The sequence below is a fragment of the Pithys albifrons genome, chromosome 6 (assembly GCF_047495875.1).
Source record: "Pithys albifrons albifrons isolate INPA30051 chromosome 6, PitAlb_v1, whole genome shotgun sequence".
NCBI lineage: Eukaryota > Metazoa > Chordata > Aves > Passeriformes > Thamnophilidae > Pithys > Pithys albifrons.
The window spans coordinates 26,923,158-26,942,328 of NC_092463.1; the positions used below are offsets into that span (position 1 = coordinate 26,923,158).

The 19,171-nt window shown below is 39.5% G+C and overlaps 1 protein-coding gene across 5 annotated transcripts in view; it reads right to left on the reverse strand.

Moving 5' to 3' along the window:
- Positions 1-9,742: 9,742 nt before the first annotated feature.
- NPAS3 (neuronal PAS domain protein 3) overlaps positions 9,743-19,171 on the reverse strand; it is a 605,164-nt gene continuing 595,735 nt past the window's right edge. For all 5 annotated transcript variants that reach the window (XM_071557955.1, XM_071557954.1, XM_071557953.1 and 2 more), the window contains 2 exons: positions 16,573-16,688; positions 9,743-13,763 (listed from right to left, as the gene is read on the reverse strand). In XM_071557955.1, the coding sequence (XP_071414056.1) occupies positions 12,454-13,763; positions 16,573-16,688 (1,426 nt within the window). In that variant the 3' untranslated portion in view covers positions 9,743-12,453. The remainder of the gene's footprint in view (positions 13,764-16,572; positions 16,689-19,171) is intronic.

The window sequence follows — 19,171 nt, forward strand, 5'->3', positions numbered from 1 at the left end:
GGAAGCAAACATTCCAATTAAGTGCACTTTCATAAGCACAGGGAAATCCAGCAGTACTTTGTATTTATCCTAGTAACACCACCATCACTACTACATAGCAGAAGTGATACTATTACTACAGTACACCACCATTACTACTGATGCAACTGCTACTGCCAACAGCAGCATCATTGTTGCACTACTCAGTGCTACTAAGTAGTATCATTACACATTTTTAGATAATTAGAAGTGACTGTTTTGTTAGATCCATTTATTTATCACTCTCAAATATTTTACTTTCTTTTGGACCTGACCACAACAGCTGGGGTGAAGATATTTTGAGCCAACACAAGAATCTTTCAGAGGAATCATTTTGGATTTTCCATTTTTAAAGGGGATGTGTGGACTACAGGAATATGTCTTTCTGTCTGCAGCAGTGGTTCAGTTACGGTCTGTATGAGAAAGGAAGGTTTGTGTTCATGGTCAAAGCAAAGGTTTAGGATATTGTAGTGGTTTAATTTAGTTTGAAAAAACCCTCTTCTGGTCTGCATTGGAACATAAGTAATGGAAATAAATGCATATTTAGGTGACAAAGTCTGCGTCTCATTGCAGCACCACGAAGCCAAAGGGATGTATATTTGAGATGATGCACACCTCAGCACCATGCCATTAAAACAACAGAAGAGTTTTTGAGCTTTCTGTTCTTTTTTTTGAAGCTGGTGCTAAGGCAGTGGTGAAGTTAACAGTTGTGAGGTTTGTGGAAGCTTTTTTAGGGTGTGATTTCTAGTCATATGAATTTTAATACTATAAGCAACTCAATTATAATTACATGCCCCCAAGTGTCTTTAGGAATTGCCTACCCAAGTCAGTATACCCCTGACACTGCTAGCCAGGAATGGAAGGGGTAACATGAGAGTATGATGACTGACTGCAAGTTAGGACTGTGGTGAAATTCTGTGTCCTGTCTTGTGCTGCTTTGACTCTGCCACTCTGTGCTCAAGTTGTCTGGCTGCTGTGAGTCCCTGCTTATCATGGGGAGGCAGTTCAGTTCTGGTGTACGGAGGTGTTTGAGCCATGATCCAAAGAAGCAGGGAAGGCAAATATCACGCAGACACTTAATGACAAAGTTAAAGAATATATCCTAGCTCAAATGTCAGTTCCCATTCTTTCCTTTCATGGATGCTTTCTCTGAAGTGCACTGCTGTGTCCTGTAAGTACAGCTCATCTGCTGTAAGAGAACATGGAGCCAACACAATAATGAAAAGGTACTTTTTATCCTTTATTTAGCCTCACTATTTGCTCACAAAAATGTGCTGGAAATCATAGGCTGAACCTTAGAGCCATGACAAATTATTTCAATGCTGGTTTTGTTTCTCATTTTTGGTACACATTTTAGTGTTCCTAATTTGTCTAAGATTTCAGTCTACAATTTGCACACATACAAAACAGGCTTCTTACTGGTGTCAGCAAAGTCACTGTTTCAACAGAGTCTTACCATCAGAAGGGATGGTTGCTATCACTGATCTGTCACCCATGACCAGATTTGTTCAGAAAAGTATTGATAAAATTTCTGCTTGAAGGGTATGTTATGTAACTTGCTGTCTGATGGAACTTTCCATGGCACATGGTTCTTCAGTAGCTGATTCTTTAAAGGTGTTAGGTATTTTGGATGGTATGTATAACTTTATATGATGCACTTGATATTAAACCATGTTTCTTTGACTGTGGGACTCCATGTAGCTGTGATGTATCTTATGCCAATGACAAGACTACATGTTTTAGTTACAAATATTAACAATGTGAGAAGTCTAACAACTTTTTTTTTTGTTGTTTTCTGCTTTTATATTTGCCTAAGAAATGCATAATAGGCTTACTTTACTTTCTCTTCAGAACTCTTTCATCATAAACATGTGAGCAATCTTTTCTTCCAAACAGGGAAAACATTCTCCAACTATTTCTTTATGCCCTTATAGCCCTTATCTTTAAGTTATGCTTCTTTGTATTGACCTACTCTTTCTGCGAGTTATTTTTCTGAGCATGTCTGTACTGGCTGTTACAGGGTCAAGGCCTTGAATGCATGCCAAACTGTTTGGTGGGGGCCTCTTTCCTTTGTTTCAGTGGAAGTTTGCCAGAATATCTAAGTTTGCAGCAGCACTGACTGTGCTGAACTCTCCCAGAACAATATCTCTCCCACCATACACTAACCACCACGTTTCTGACTTGAAGACACAAGGGAACCATATGTATATATATATAGGATATACGCAATAAGCCTCCATAGGATGTAGGTTAGAAAGCTCACTTTGTGCACCTTGGGTGTGCTGTGAGGAAGAAGGCCAAAGGTTAGTTTCCCAAGGGATGTCTTTGACTTTCTCTGGTTCTCACTGTTCTGGATGCATATGTTGTCAAACAAGCTCCAGACAGACTGTTGGGATTAACTGGCCCTCTACTTGTAAACTGAAGAGACCTCTATTATGCTTACAGCATTGAGGGAGGTATTTCCAGTCACTGAGATAGAAAAGCTGGCAAAACATACTTAATTTATACCTAAACTGCTGCCAGTATTCACTGCTGAGATTCTCTTCCTCATCCTGCTTGTGCAGGCTGCCATCTTCGTACTCTAGAGAAAGCAAGCAAGGTGATGTGGTGTGTGATTCACACAGTGTATCTTACAGTCCCTGAGCCCATCTCTCGTGGAGGAAAAAGTTGCTTCTCTGGCATCAGTCAGTAGCGATATGTACTCTGAGTAGGCACACATTTCATGGGAAGAAAGACGCCAAATGTCTTAATGGGGTATTGGGAAAATTGTTGTAGTTGACATAGCACACATTCTCTCCAGCACCTGGGCCAAGGTGGGAGATTCTCTTGAAATCCTTTGGCTGCATTTGTTCAGGAAACAAATGCCAATGGTGCCTTTTGACATACACCTTAGGCAGTGAAGATACAGCTCTACTCAGAAGCTGTGGGACAACATTGTTGAAAATTATGGTTTTGAAATGTCTTTGTGATTTTGACTTAATCATGGATGAATAAAAGCAGAACGCAGTTCTCATCCTCAGTGATCACATTCACTTCTGTAATAGAAACAGGCTTGGCAAATGCAGATAAAAGCTCTTGTTTTCTCCAGAGGAGTTCTGGTTGAGACCCTGGGGAGGGATCTGGCCACTTATAAGTTACTGGCAAACCATCAGACCTGGTACTGCTAACTTCAGTGTGTCAGTGATTCCCGTCTCTCATCTCCACATGAAGCAACCTTACATTGCATTTATATAACAGGCCCCCTTTGTGTCTGTGTCCTGATTTAATATCAATCTAATATAGATTGGTTAGAGGTAGTCAGCATGGATTTACAAAAAGGAGGTCATGCTTAACAATCTTGATTCATTTCTCTGAGGAAGTGACAATGAAAGTGGACAGTGATGAAGAAGGAGACATAATTTACTTGGACTTGAAAAGGCTTTCAGTACAGTGCCACATAACAGATTAATTTATAAGGTTAGCAAGTATGGGACTGATACTAAAATACTCAATTGGATATAAAATTGGCTTGGTAATAAGGTCCAGGGTGTGGCAGTAGTGGTTATAGATTGTGCTAGGGAAATGCTATGCACCCTGGGGTGTGTGAAGACATTCTGAAGAAAGAAAGGATGGGCAAAGCCAAAAACAAATGTGATGGAAAAAGGAGAAAAATAGCCATACAGAAAATATGAAGGCTCCAGTCTCACTGGACGCCAATGATCAGGCCAACATGTGTGCTGATTTCAACTGGGGTAGAGTTAATTTCCTTCACAGTGGCTAGTACAGGGCTATATTTTGGATTTTTGTTGAACACAGGGTGGATAATGTAGAGATGTTTTTGTTATTGCTTAGCAGAGCTTGCATAGAGCCAAGGCCTTTTCTGATTTTTGTACTGCCATGGTGGCAAGGAGGTTGAGGGTGTGTGCATGGGAGGCTGAGCAATGGGATATTCCATACCATATGACATCATGCTCAGTATATATAAAGTGGGGAGAAGAAAGAGTTGGGGGGGGGGGGAGGGGGGACGACATTTGGAGTGATGGTGTTTGTCTTGCCAAGTCATTGTTATGTGTGATGGACTCCTGCTCTCCTGGGGATGGCTGAACACCTGCCTTGTTTTGCTTTTCTTCTGTGTGCAGTTTTTGCTTTCCCTATTAAACTGTCTTTATATCAACCCGTGAGTTTTCCAGCTTTTACCTCTCTAATTCCCTCCCCAATCCTGCCAGTGGGGGTGTGAGTGAGGGGCTGTGTGGGCCTTGGCTGCTGCCTGGGATGAAACCACGACCACATGCAACTGGAAATGTCAGGAAATGTTGGGCGAAGAAAATTGCATAGGAACTGAAGAGGCTCAGCCAGGCCCATCAGCTGCAGGCCTTTCTGCAGAGGTAAAAGTCCACAGAGCAGAAAGGAGCTTTTCTTTTAAGTGGGAAAGAGGGCAAAAATTACAGCTTGCTCAGAGTGCCAATGAGCAATAAGTGGGAAGCAGGTTCTCAGAAACCGATCTTACCCTGAAAAGTCAAAGATCCCTGGGTCCTTGCTATGAGGATGAAGCATAGCATTTAGGTTGTTTTCAGCTAAAAATAAATTTAGTTCTTTCTTTACTATAATCCAAGGAGACTGGACTTCCTGAACTGAAATAATTTTTTGTCACTACCTTGCAAGATGCCATCTTACTTGCTGTAATGAAGCAGAGAACTGGTTAGAAGAAAGAAATGAGATACAGGAGACACAACCAAAGCTGCTAAGAGGCCTCAGAGATTTACAGTACTGAGCAGAAACTGCAAACTGGTTTCAGTGAATACTCACCTCCTTAAAATGTGAACACTCCCACTTCTTAAATGATATTCAGAGAGAGTCTGGGAAAGCTGTACTGGTGATTCTGGTGCTGCCATCAGGTAGCACTGCTGGCAGTTAAAGAAAATACAAGCTCTAATGTCCAGCAGAGTTTCCACCTTGGAGTCCTTTGCTTTCATGTTAAAGACCCGGGCATCCAGGCCTGCTCCAACAGAGCATGGGTGAGAAGGCAGTCTTTGCACTCCTATCTGTTTCTTTGACTCACTCCCAACCTGTTTTAGAGATAGGAATCTCTGGAAGGATCAGACCATGCAGCTTGGGAAAACTGGAAAAGATTTTTTAATTAAACAAAAAAGAGCTTAGTGTGTGATTGGTGTGGTATAGGATTAGAAAAGAAACTTGATGCCATGTAAAAATCAGCCTGACTTATTTGTCTATCATTCCTGCTATAGGCTCTGCTTTGTTATTTGATTATGAGTATTGGCTCAAGACTTTGGTCCTGAAGCAACTAAAGTCTTTAGTCAAGCTCTCATTGATTTGAGCAGGACCAAGACTGGACCTTTTGTGGCTAGTCAGAGGACAGAGACAAACCTTTACATCAATCAAGGGTGTAGACTCATTCTGCTGGGGTCATATGGTTAATACATCCCGTTCCAGTCATTTCTGCTGTAAATCTGTGAATGTTGTAAAAGCAAGAGGAAAACCTGATTCCTTTCCTTTTGACAGAAAATAGTATGTTCACTTTTATTAAAAGCAAGACAAGAGGTCCTTTTTCTTATGAAAACTCGTAACGGGAAAGGTAATTTCAATATTTTCTATGTCTCTGCAGTCAGTAAAAGGTAATTTGAGACAAAGGACTGGGCAATAAAGTCTCCTGTCTGCAAAGCATGCAAACCTTCTCTCACTGACTTCCCATAAGCTTTTATTGGGTCCTTATGATATTTTTGCCCATGCATTATGTCAGTACTCATTGTACTGTTGATGTCTACTAAAAGATCCTTTATTTTCTGCATTGCATCTAATCTACACAGCTCCTACAAGATGGGAAAAAATTTATACCTTCCTACATGTAATCAAACTCAATATTATTTGACTTCATTTGTATACCTTTGAATCTGAGTCACCAATCTCTCTATTCTCACATCTAGAGTATTATAGTTCTAGAAATGTGTTATTTATATGAAATAATTCCAAACTACTCTGGGTTTTTGTTTTGTTAAAAGACTCATCTCATGGTGATTATGGTAATAAAAGCTGTTTTTCCACTCTCTCTTGCTGACTTTAAGATTCTGAATAAAACTGTAATGGAGACTATCCATCCTGATCCAGGTCAATTAAAAGAAGTAGTCTGTATCCTTGGCTTATCTCGAGTCCTGTTGCTTTCAGAAAGGTCCTGTTTGGTCCTGTTAGGTCCATAAAGATGATCAGAGGGCTGGAGCACCTTTCCTATGAAGACAAGCTGAAAAAGTTAGCATTGTTCAACATGGAGAAGAGAAGGCTTTGGGGAGACCTTTTAGCATCTTCCAGTATCTTAAAGTGGCTTATAAAAAGGAGCAAGAGAGACTTTTTATATGGGCAGACAGTGACAAGAGAAAGGGCAATGGTTTTAAAGTGAAAGTGAGCAGGTTTAGATTCGAAGTTAGGAAGAAATTCTTTACACAGAGTGGTGAAGCAGTGGAACAGGTTGCCCCAAGAGGTTATGGATGCCCCATCCCTGGAAGTCTTCAAGGCTGAGTTGGCTGGGCCCCTCAGCAATCTGATCTAAGGTGTGGTATTCCTGCCTGTGGCAGAGGAGTTGGAATTAGATGATCTTTAAGGTTCCTTCCAACCCAAACTACTCTATGGTTCTATGATTTGCTGAAAAAAGTATGGATGTGATTTGATCCAGCACTCATGAAAAGATGAAGGAAGAGGTGAAAGAGGGGAAGAAAGGACCTTTATTATGCAAATTTATATAGGTACCACCCTGCCCAGTTTGAAAGGCCAACTGGCTTTCAGAGGTAGCAGATCTAAGTGTCTGTGTTGCATACATGTGCATGTTTTATAAATGGTTTGATCTTACCTGAGCATCTGTGGCTCTGGTGGCATCCCAGTTTTTTTCACATTTCTGTAGACTCTTCAGTAAACTCACTGGATAGATGACAGTTCATTAATTTAGTTGACAATGCATATCTAGTCTTTCCACCCTCCTCCCTCAGCCCTAAAATGAAAATAAAGAAATTACAATGGTAAGATGGGACACTACTATGCAAATAGCTCTGAAAGCACTGACACATTTAAACTAATGCAGTTCCTAAATTATAACAGTAAATGTGCTGTCAGGGGCATCACAGTTCCTCCAGTGAAATGACCACCTTGCAAGAGCACCAGTGCAAGCAGTCAGAGCTGATTATCTAGATACTTCTGAAATATTCTTCTTTCACTGTAACTTTTCAGAGTCATGAGGCTTCAAAAGAGCCTTTTTCCCCTTGCAACCCTTCAGGTAGCTTTTAAATATCTGCATATATCACCTTGCAAAACAAATGGTTCAGGAACAAACTTTCTTGAGATGGCAGTTACTGAGATCACTTGTTTTACAAAATGTTCTTTGATGAAATGACTTGACAAAATTTGCCCAACTTTCTGCATGAAAAACAGTTTTTCCTCAAATATTACAAGGATAACAGCTAAGCCAACCCCAAAGGACCCTTTTCAAAGAACTCAACCCTTTCTAACAGTTGTTTTTGTTTATTAGAGTTGCTGCAGATAATAATTTACAAAATCTATTCCCCAGAGATAAACCACTGCAATAACATCACTATGAAAAGTCCCCATGAAATGGCCTTTCCATAATTTCTTTTAATGCACCAATTTCCTCATTCAGCTGCAAGCCTTAGAGCAGTCTATTCATTTTGACCATCAGCTCCATGCTCTGATGCAGTGTATGGGTATTATGACTGAGATTTAATAAGCCTTTATAACAGCTCAGAAATGCCTCTGTCAAGCTCCTTCTTGGAATAAGTGGCTTTAGTTCGTATTGGTTAACACTTATTTGGAACAGTCATGTTATTCTTCCATTAAGTTTTATTCTGATCATTATTCCACTCTTCATTTAAATTCTGTTTTCTTCTCATTTGGCATCCGCACCCTTAGCTACCTCATAAACAAGATGCATTGCCAGCTGGAACATGCAAGTAGAGCTGAAAGCAGCATCACTGACCTTTGCTCCTTTCTACCCACTGCAAGTTGGAGACACAGCAAACTCAATGCTTGGAGCCTGGGAAGCGGGAATCCTGAACTGCTTGGAAGCTCAAAGAGGGCTTTACACTCTTAATGGACTGGGCTGGCTCACTGAGCTATAACTGCATACATTTATCTTTTTTTTTTTTTAATTTAGTCAGCCCAGCGAGCCAGATTCATATGCTCTTACTTCAGCTGAGTGTAACTTTCATTGTAAAGAGATGTGCTGAAAACTGTGAATAGACAGTTTTACTCAGTGTTAAAAAGGCAACCGGAGTCTGACCCAGAATGACTAGCCCGGTATTGTTAATTTCTAAGTGGACATACAGAGGAGAAAAGATTTAGGCACTCAAAGTTGCTTAGGGATTTTGGCTATAGGCAGCAGTGTCTTGATGGCCCGAAATTTGTGTTCTTAGAGACTGCATACTCAGCAATAACACAATAAAATATGGAATTTGTAAATCTTTGTCACAAGGTGGGGAGGCACTGTAAAGAAAGGCAATGAATGAAGAAGAAATGCAGAGACCACGTAAGCAGTAGGTGAGAATGCTCCAACTCCCCTTGCCTCCCACCACCCACCCCCTCCTCTGTGCATGCAGCAGCCACCACCAGAGCTGGCACATAGTGATGGGTAGCTGGTGTGGCATCTCCTGTGCCATAGCTTCTCTCTGCTTTCCGTTTCAGGGACTGAACCCACTTGCCCTGGGACTTTTTTTTCCAGAATTTATGCAGGGTGTTCCACTTTTAGCCACTCTGTGTGGATATCTGTGTAAACAAAATGATTTAGACTTCTTTTTACCCCCCTTCATTTGTGGGGTCAAGGCTTTTTGCCTTGTCAGTTTTGCACTGGTAAATGTTTCTGTCCTCAGTTGGTATGTTTAGAATGTTTTAGTCACACGACACCAACAACTTACAGGTTGCTATTCTGGGGAAAGAAAGTACATGTTTAAAAGAATCAGCAGCCTAGGTAGGATATAATGTGATTTAAGAATTTCACTGTAACATCGTAAGGTACAAAAATGAAAATATAAAGTGCATTTTAAATGATTAATGTACAAAAGCCGACCTCTTCCAGTGTGCATTAATCAAGAAAAAATGCACACTTTCTATAGTGGTTAATGTTGCAGGTCCATTATTCAGCTTTGATAATGTGCATAAAAATGCTCAATATGACAATGAGTTGGGGTAGCTGAGAATTTAAAATGGTGGCAAGTTGTTGTAGTATTTGGATTAGCATTCTTAACCTACATCTTGACAGCTTCTTTTCTTCATTTCACAAGTGTTAATAAAAATCTAGCTTTATCCTCTTTGATTTTTGTTTTTGTTTTTTTTTTTTTTCTAGTATTTTAGGGATTTTTTTTTTCGTTGGTTGTTCTTTTTTTTTTTTTTATGAAACAATTAAAAAATACCTGCTCAAACAAATACTACCAGCATTCATTAGTCAGGATGGTTATATGTAAAAGAAATGATGCCAGATAGTAACAAATCCAAGAGAAGTTTATTATGAAAATGGCACCTGCAGGATGAAAAAAAATTAAGTTACATAAAGACAACCATGTATGACATGTATGAGAATCTACAAAAGTATAAAAAGAACCCTGTTGTAAATGAAGTATGTACATTTCTGATTTGCAGCATTATCAATGATCAATGAAAAAAATGTTTCAAATAAGCCAGGCACTCAAGAAGTTAGATTCGGTTAGCTTAACACAAAATAAATGTACCATAGCTGTCACTTTTTAACATTTTAATTTTTTTATATTGTAGAGTTGGTAACACTGCTAAGATTTATATGAACAGAATCCCTTTCCCCATTATTCAGCTACTTGGCACCAGTCTCCTCATAAAAGATTTCATATATTTGTACAAGAAATAGTTAAAAACACAGACACAGTCTTCACAGGTAATGAGTTTTTTTTTCATTTTGTAATTTTAAACACTATGGATTTAGACAGCAGCTGTGATTATCTGTTAGTTTAAATCACCAGAAATCATTTTGACACAACACAGTAACATTTATAAAAAAAACCCAAAACAACAACAGCTGTCTAGCTGTTCTTTGTAGCTGATAGGTGCACTCCTTTGATTGTTCCATAGCTAGAGCAGAGCTTCCGAAATTAAACTTTGAATTTCCCAATCAGCTTTCTTGCCTTTTTTAGACCTACTTAAAACCTTCCTATGGAACCTTTAAAAGCTCATTAATTAAATTTCTGGCATCCAAATCCTTTTCCAGTATGACTCCTCTGTGGCTTGGACCTACTTCTCAAATTCAAAGCTACCGCAGAAATTGACACAACACAGTGAGCGATCAGAAATTCAAAGGACAGCTGAGTTAATACATTAGCTTTGCACACATACGCGAATATATATGACAATCCTAAGCTAGGCTTCCTTTTTAAACAATGCCAGTCAGCCTTTGAAAGAATTTTGTATCTCACTGGTAATTGTTCCATGTATTGCTCCACCAGCCTACTTAGGAGAAAACCAAAGAAATGCACCCTCTGCTTACAGTTTGAGCACAAGGACTCTGGGAATGTTAACAACTGAGGCTATATGGCGTCAATTTGCTTAATATATCTGAGCATTACTCTGTAGTGCATTGTGGGGTACACTGGAAGAGTAAGTCATACCCAGAATTCCTCTGTGGGAAAAATGGCTCCATTAACCTTGAGCTAGTTAAGAGTCTTTTATCTCTGAGAGTGAAGAAGAGAAAACAAGAGAGCAAGAGAAAGAGAGAGGGGAAAAGTGTGCAGGAGGTGGGGAGAAAGGGGGAAAGAGAGGTTTGAGAATACACAACAGCAAAGCAACAGCAGAAATTAAAATGTATACAGACAGTGGAAGCAGCATAAGGTGACATTACAGAGGAAGGCCACCACACAAAAACCACTAACCCCCAAGAATCACTGGTTCACTAGGACTGCAGGAATGGGACTTTACCACTCCGGACTAGAGATAAAGCACAGAGAAGACAAAGGACAAAACAACTACATTAGCTTAGTATATACTGCATATAGTAACACACATTGAAACTGCAATGGGACTGACAGCCAAGGACACTTACACATTGTACACATTACAGTTCTCACATCTGTTATTAGATGCCTTAACAAACAGCTGCCAAAGATGGAGTGGAAGAAGAATTTATATTTGACAGTCATTTGGAGTGTTTGACACTACACTGTGATTTCTGGCAACAAAGACAAAATAGGAGATTTCTTTTCTTTTACTTAATGTGCAGTTTTCAGTTGTAGTTATCTATTTCAAGCTTATTAACCCATTCTTTAGTTTTAAAACATATTGGTTTCAATACTAGAAATAAGGAAAAAATCAACCAAAAAAACCCAAATCAAAGAAAATAAAAAAGAAATTTACAACCTTCCCTCTATAATATTAAATGAAAAACAAAACAAAACATGTTAAATAGTACTGTTTTTTTTTACTCTGAAGTGTTATTTGACGTTGTAAAATTAGCCTCAGTTACACTGAGAAAAAAATAAAGCAAAACAATATGCACCTAAGAAACTGCTCCTCGCGTCAATTAAATTGAGTTTTTTGTTTTTTAAGCTCTTTTTGAAAAAGGCTTCCTGACCCATTTAAATTTGATGTGAGGCTATGCTTGTTAGTTTGGAGGTAAAAAATTTTAAGTCCTGCAGCAAATGTTAATGAGGGCTTTTGTCTTAACTAACCAAGGAGACTGCAGCACCCCACTATAAACCAGTACGGAACACATTCTTTCCAAAAAACCCAGCCCACAAGCTGCATATTGTATGAAGACATTACAGATTAATAAATGATAGCACCATGGTTTTAGAAATTAAGTTAAAGTTTCAGTAATTAACATTTAGTCCAACTTCTTAACTTTCTAGTCACAGGCCAGAAATTAACTTTTTAAGAACCCAAATTATTTTATGTGCAAGTAAGAAAATTTTAACCATAAAAAGAGAATTAAACTCTGCATAAAATTCTAAAATACTATCCCCTATTTTAAAGGAATTAGGAACAAAACCCCCCTTTCATTTGACTTAGTCAAACAGGGCACAATTTTTATGCTTGTCTCTTTTAATCTTGATCATATCAAGATCATTTTGAAGTAAAACCAATGGTTGTCACTTTAAAATCTCTTTACCACAACTCTGAGTATTCTATGGCAGAGGCATACACATATTAAAGGCATCTTAATAAAGATGCAAAGGAAAAAACACACATCTTAGAAGAAGACAAAATGGCAGGCAACTGGTACTTCGACTCTCTGAAGGCAAAAATAAAAAAATATCTTTACATTAAAGAATAAGTCAAGTTAAAGAGAAAGGGAATGGAATGGGGACCATCATATTGAGATAATAAGCTGACCTGCTCAAATTCAAAGTGCTAGAATTAAAGGTCTAAATTAAAACATAGTCTATGCCTCAGAGTATAACACTGAACACAGTATGTGGTCATATTTCAATCCTCTTTCCGTTCCAGAGTCTGTGTAGTGTGAATGCCATTGCTGTACACAGGAAATGGAAGAGTGGAAAAAAGTCCTTCGGCAGTTGTGAACACATTCCCTGCAGGCATTTGGGTCAGACTGGCCCCGCTCACAGCACTTCCAAACGGTCCCGACATATTGAGTCGGTGAACATGGTGGTAGAGCATTTCCATCGGTGTTTTAGGATCTAGCCCAAAGCTGGGGCTGTTAACATCAACAAAGTTAACAGCATGGGTGTTGGGGAGGAGGTTGCCCTGCATGGCTAAAGTAACTTCAGCTGGAGCATACCGAATAGTGCCAGTGGTGTAGACCCTCTGAGCAGCAGTGCTGGTTGCAGCAAGGGTTCCTGTTACCCTGTGAACCAAAGGAAGCACCACATTGCCTGCTTGTAACCTCTGAAGGGCTTCCAGGTCCCCAGTGTACAACAAAGAGTTGGAAGTTGTGGGACCTCCTGGATGTTTGTCCCTTGGAGATGCTGAAAGTGGGGGTGATAAAGGGTCAGAGGACACAGGAGCCAAGGCTGAGTTGGATGAGGTGCTGAACTGAGTTTTACGGCTGGCAGTATTTTCAGTCCCTGGTGGGGTGAGAACGGAGTCTGGAATGGAGACATGTAAACTACTGCTGGCTTGGGGGGAAGGGAAGTGCTCGGAGCTGGGGGGCTTGGTCATACTGTAGGGTGATTCATTCCTTGAGATTTCCCTGTTGGGTGGGTAATTCCAAATACTGCTATCATTATCAAAATTTATAGGTTCTGAGATTTCTGTTTTAATTTTGAGCACTGAGGCACTGTTTGGTGACGAGAGCAGCTGGGGCTGGTCCACCAAAGCTGAGTCAAGTCCATTTGGACTTGAGGTGCTTGACAGCCTTCTCCGTGTCATGCTGCCTCCCTTTTGCTTTTTTCTCCTTTTCTTCCTCTTCTGATGTTTGCTGGAAGACTGGGCATTTACTTCACCTGCACTGTCTGAGTCCTTGGCACTGTCAGAGGTCAGTGATTCACAATTCTGCAACCGCAAGTCTGACTCACTCTCAACATAGCGCTCCACCTTGATCTGCATAGAGCCAAGAGTGCCAAAACTGTCCTCAGGAGCCTTTTGATTCTCGAAGTCAGAGTTTTCAAAGCTGTCATCACTGTCCCTGCTGTCCTGGTTGCTGGAGCTGTTCCCATCATCATTACAGTTCATTTCATTATCTGACTGATTTCCTGACTTTTTCCTGTCGGATTCAGGGTCTTCACTGTTTTCTGACTGGTTTCCTTTCTCATCTGACTTTGAGTTCTCATTGTCCTCTGGAGCAAAATGAAAGTGAAACAAACTGTTAGCAACAGGAACATAATATTAGAATCCAATCCAGATTTCTACCTACCCATGAGATTTGATTTTGATTAAACTTTTTTGGTCAAAAGGGGTTTTCTGTAGAGACACCCTTCTTTGCAATGTTGTGTTGGGAGAGTTTTGATCACCATGAATGTCTCTGACTCGGGATTGTTAATGTACTAAAAGACTATGCTATATGGCTGCACCTTGATTGAAGGCGGCCTTTTAATCTGCTTGGGGGACAAGAATCATTTTGACAACTGTGAGCACAAGAGTATTGTAGCCGTGCCATCCAAAGAGGAGTCAGTGAACAATCCCATTATCACCATTATGTTCTGGTGATTGTTCTTTCACATTCATGTTCTCCTACAGTGGGCAGGCATCCAAGTATAGCACTCTACTAATGAAGATTCTAGTCCTCTCATTTCATTTGCCTCTGCCCATTGCCACTTTGGAAATGGCATAGTGTCTCTGGTTGCAGTGGAATTACTGCTGATTTCCTCCCGTGTGAGAGGAGAAACAGGTCATATGTGTATAAATTTGAATGAATAAACCAGTTAAAACAATTTTGTTTTCTTGCTAGACTGTCTTCTCATATTCTCCTGAAGGGCAACAAATTAAGAAAAAAACAGAAAAAAAATCATCCAGTGAATTAAATTTTTGATTGATCCAAATCATCTAAGTACCATTGAAAATAGCCCATCTACAGCAGTGAGAAGCTGTCACTCTTCTAGCCTGAATTCATTTAATTATAATTCTAGTATGGGTGAGATAAACACTCTAGCTCACTGGGCTCAGAGAGCCAAAGCAGCTTTGAGACTGAATACGGTCCATTATCATACTATGTTCAAAAGGGTCACGAAAGGCTTCAGAAGACCTCCTCTTTTACAGACTAGCCAGAAATCTTTTGTCGGCTAATAAAAGATGTTTTTCACTCATCAGAGCCAAGTTCTACCCTTTTCAGTATGCTTGTTTTAGTGGCACAGGAGAAGGGCCAGTTTTCTCCAAAGATTGGTTACTCCTGGAGCCATGTCAATACCAAACAATTTCCCAGAAGTGCTGGAGGAGGTGGGTTTGACAAGAAAGCTGCCCGAGCATTCAGGGCAATGCACCTCACAAGTTATTTAGTGGGACTTTTGCTTGTGTCAGCAGCAGCAGACAAAAAAATAAAATAAAAAAAATTGAAAGCCACAGAAGCAAAGTAAGAGCCATAAACTCCTAAGTCTCATCATGCATTTTATTCCACCTAAGACTGAATTTCTCCTACAATTTTCTTCCTTTTCTTTCTTTTTTTTTTTAAATCCTTTCTTTTAAGGCTATGGTTTCTAGCTGGTGAAGAGTGGACTTAGGATAAGGTGGTTTAAAACTGCACAATATTTGCCTGGGATTTTATCAGAGTTTGAACTGAATTGGTTTCATCCCAGATGTTCCAATTTCAGGTACTTTGACATTTCTATTTATTTGCTTTGTAACAAACAAGCCCCTGTCTCTGTTGTCTTGAGATGAAGACATCTGTACACCTTTGCAATGCCCTCTTGCTCTGCAACAGCCTTAGAAGTCATTATGCATGTGCTTCTAACCTTCTCACCTGGAGAAACTTCCAGTGCACATGGGAAATGCAAACTATTCTCCACATACATGTTATGTGGCTATTTAAGAACAAGACAGCATGAAGGAAGCACTGGGAATGGGTGAAGAGATTCCCAGTGATAGTGGTCAACAAGGCTGCACGTTGACTTAAACCATCAAACCAAGTTGTCAAAGGAGAACAAATAAAAGCAAAAGATAAAAGAGAACAGCCATATTGTATAATATAACATTAATGCCTGAGCTGCTTCTTGCTTTTGCTTGATTTATCTCACCATGATCCTTTTTCTCCAGACTTTTTTGGGTTGTTATTATAGATGCAAAAGAAAAATCATCCATCCATCCATCCATCCATCCATCCATCCATCCATCCATCCATCCATCCATCCATTATCTATCTATCTATCTATCTATCTATCTATCTATCTATCTATCTATCTATCTATCCATCCATCCATCCATCCATCCATCTATCTTGCATACTACAGGAGAGTAACATCTTTACTTCTTGGGCCACAGGAAACCATGCTCCTTTCAGGACCAGATGATCTGTACCTGTGCCTAGGTAACTAATGAAATGTGTGAACCATCTGTGCACTGAACCATCTGTGGGACTAATCTACACAATGAGTCTGACAAGTACACTCAGCTTTTAAAAGCAGTGAAAGTTCTAGACTTAAAGAGCTTAGAAACGAGTGCTGAAAGCCACACCTTATAATTAAATATAACTCTTTTAACCCAAGAAAACGCTCAAATTTTTCGATCTTCACTGCCCCCTAGCGAGACTCTTCAAGAATGTACTTATGCAGGAAAAAGATCATAATTAGTGACAGTAGAGACTTCCGTGCAGAATATCTGCCTGCTTTGGAAAGAGTAGAACTAGAATCATATTCAGCAGTCACAATCCCAAGTCCTCTGCACAAGGCACAATACCTATTCATAAGCAGAGCTGGGAAATAAAATATTTAGTTTGGTGCTATGTAGGCAAGAATGCATGGAGAGAGTAAAGAAAAATTCTGAGGAAATGGAGATATTGTGGAAATGGTAAATTCACGAAAAGATTTTTCTAGTGTTTTTCAATTTTTTTTTTCACAATGGAACAATAATTGAGAAGTAAAAGCAACTGGATAGCCAATCACATGGTTCTCATGATATGAACCTTTTGTGGGTGTAAAGACACACCATTCGTATTACCTGAGTTGTCCTTTGAGTCCGATTCAGAGTCAGAGGTCTCCGAGGATTCTGAGGTTTTCTCTGGCAGGTGAGGAAGTTGTGCAATATCCATTGGAGTGTCCTTGTACTCTGGGTTACTGAAGAGGAGGCAGAAAATACAAAAAACCAATTGAATGATTTGCAGTTTCATGCTTTTTCCCTCTTTTCATATCAAAGTTCAGGAACAAAGAACATAAATAGGAAGAATAGCAGAGGAAACACAGAAACATATATTTTTGGCTCCTCGGAGCTTCACAGCAGGAATTTTATGAATGTTTATTTTCATACTGTTGTCAAATACTTATATTGACCAGATACTAAACCTTGTTTGATTCTAGTGAAGTTTTAGAGCTATCAAAGCATTCTTGCTGAAGTGGGACATCATGGCTTGTGTGATATCTAGCAGTAAAGTTACACTGTGTAATCATCCAACAACAAAGTATCTCGATTTTGATCCTATTACTGTGCCTGGGAGGACAGAGAGAGTGTTTTAACTTTTCCAATCTGTTTCTCTCCCACCATAATGTCTGTTAGAGTTATCTCTGTAACAGTATTCTCTATCAACCTTGCCAGAGCCTTTTAGCACCTGTTTCCTCAACATTCCAGTTTTCCACACTTCAATCAAGCAGATCATACATAAAGTTATTAAAAAGGTGCTCAGTTAGGGCTAAAGAAAGTAACCACTGCTCCAAAGAATCTGGGCAAAAATTAGATAAAAAGAGGTTAAATATTTTTTAAACACTGCACACATGCCCGCATCATCAAGAAACCAAAAGCAACCACTCTAACTATATGACAGATGCACATGTGCATGTTAAGATGCATATGTTAGGGATAAAGAACTGTCAACACACCCATTATAATCATATCTTCATCTGCTCATGTGGTGCTCACCTGTGACTTGTTAGCAATGAACATGACTGCAATCTAAAAAAGCTACATTACCAGAGAAACAGAAAAAAATAACCCTCCAATCCTATGCTTTTTCTTGGTTTGTACCTTTTAAAATGTGTCCCTATCCTAAATCCATCCAAAGGCAGAGGAACAGACACAGCTAGACATAAGTGACATAGAAATATTAAAAATAACAAAGTATTCAATAATTCTTGTATAGATGAGCATTTTCATGCAGTTCAAATTCCAGTCCGATGATAGAGCAGAAATTCTGCAGTCTCACACAGAACAATGTGAGGCAGCAGTGGAGGTGCCTGACACATCTGCACAATGACAGTGTGCCCATATTCTGTCTACTGGAGTGTGCTGTGAAAATTCAGAGTTCACACAGTTCACATTGAAATGACATCTTATGATTATCATCTTTATGGTTTTGTCCTGACAAAGTGACTTTATTCTGTTGCATCCCAGGGCAGTCCCCAAATTTGCCCCTCCAAGCAAAAGATGTTTGAGGGCTTTCACACTGTGAATAACAAGTTGCTAGAACAAGAACAGCATTAATCCTCCCTGTCACTATAATTAGTCTATCCTTTTACAGACAGCTGAATCATACTTTCTAATACATGGAAATGTATACAGACCAGTACTCCTGCTAAGAGTAGACCTAATTATGCATTGATCTGTCATTAAAATATTATTTGGACATTTGAATCTTTTGTGGATTCTAATACTAGGAGAAATCTAAATTAAAAATAATAATTCAGTGAAGATGTTAATTTTTCACTGACAGACTGGTGAAGGGAATGCAGCAGAAAAATCAGGTCCTGGGAGGAGACCTGGGGAAGACCAATAGTTTTTTTCTGTTAGGTATATTCTGCTTGTAAAGCAAGTTATTGTTAAAGATATTTGTGGACTAGGTTCATCTATTGTCTGGCAAGTGGTAAAGGCGATGGAGGCAACTGCTCATAATTCTTATGGACCACTTTTACAGCTAGAGCTGGAAATATGAGAGCATTTCTGGGTGTTTTGAAGCCCTGTTAAGGACTGGGGCAGTGAATCTGTGCTTCCAGTTCAGAACTGTGAGCCTTAAGCTGACCTCTTGAAATGCTGCATTCTGTCTCACACTTGAAAAATAGACAAAAAAGTAGCAGAATAAGGATACACTCAGAAAAGCCTGTGCTAAATCATATCAGGCCAGAAACACACACAAGCCTCAATGAAAACTCCACTGCTGTGGAAGGGTTCCCACAGTATTCCTTCAATGCTCTCCTGCCAGGGATTGCTTCCTTCTCTTCAAAATGGGAATCAAAAGCATTTCAACATGCAAGTTTAGGCAGGCACAGTCTCTTCAGGGCTTGCTGGACTTGGCATAATAAGTCACAATCTAACCCCTAGACATCACTTTGAACTCTTATGGCATCAAAGGGAATGTAACAAACCATGACAAGCAACTTAAAAGGAGAACAGGCCAGAAAATGACAATTGCATTTCACGACGATCTCAAGGTTTCAAATTCTATTTGTTTGGTTTTTTCCTTCTCTGGAATGAAACAGAAAATCTCCCAATCTTATTGAACATTTTCACAAAACAGAATTGTTGAAAGGTATTTTCAGATGAGAAAGGTCAAGTTTACAAGTCACTGTCCCTCACTGAATGTCTGTTTCCCCTTGAGCTCAGAAACCAGTCC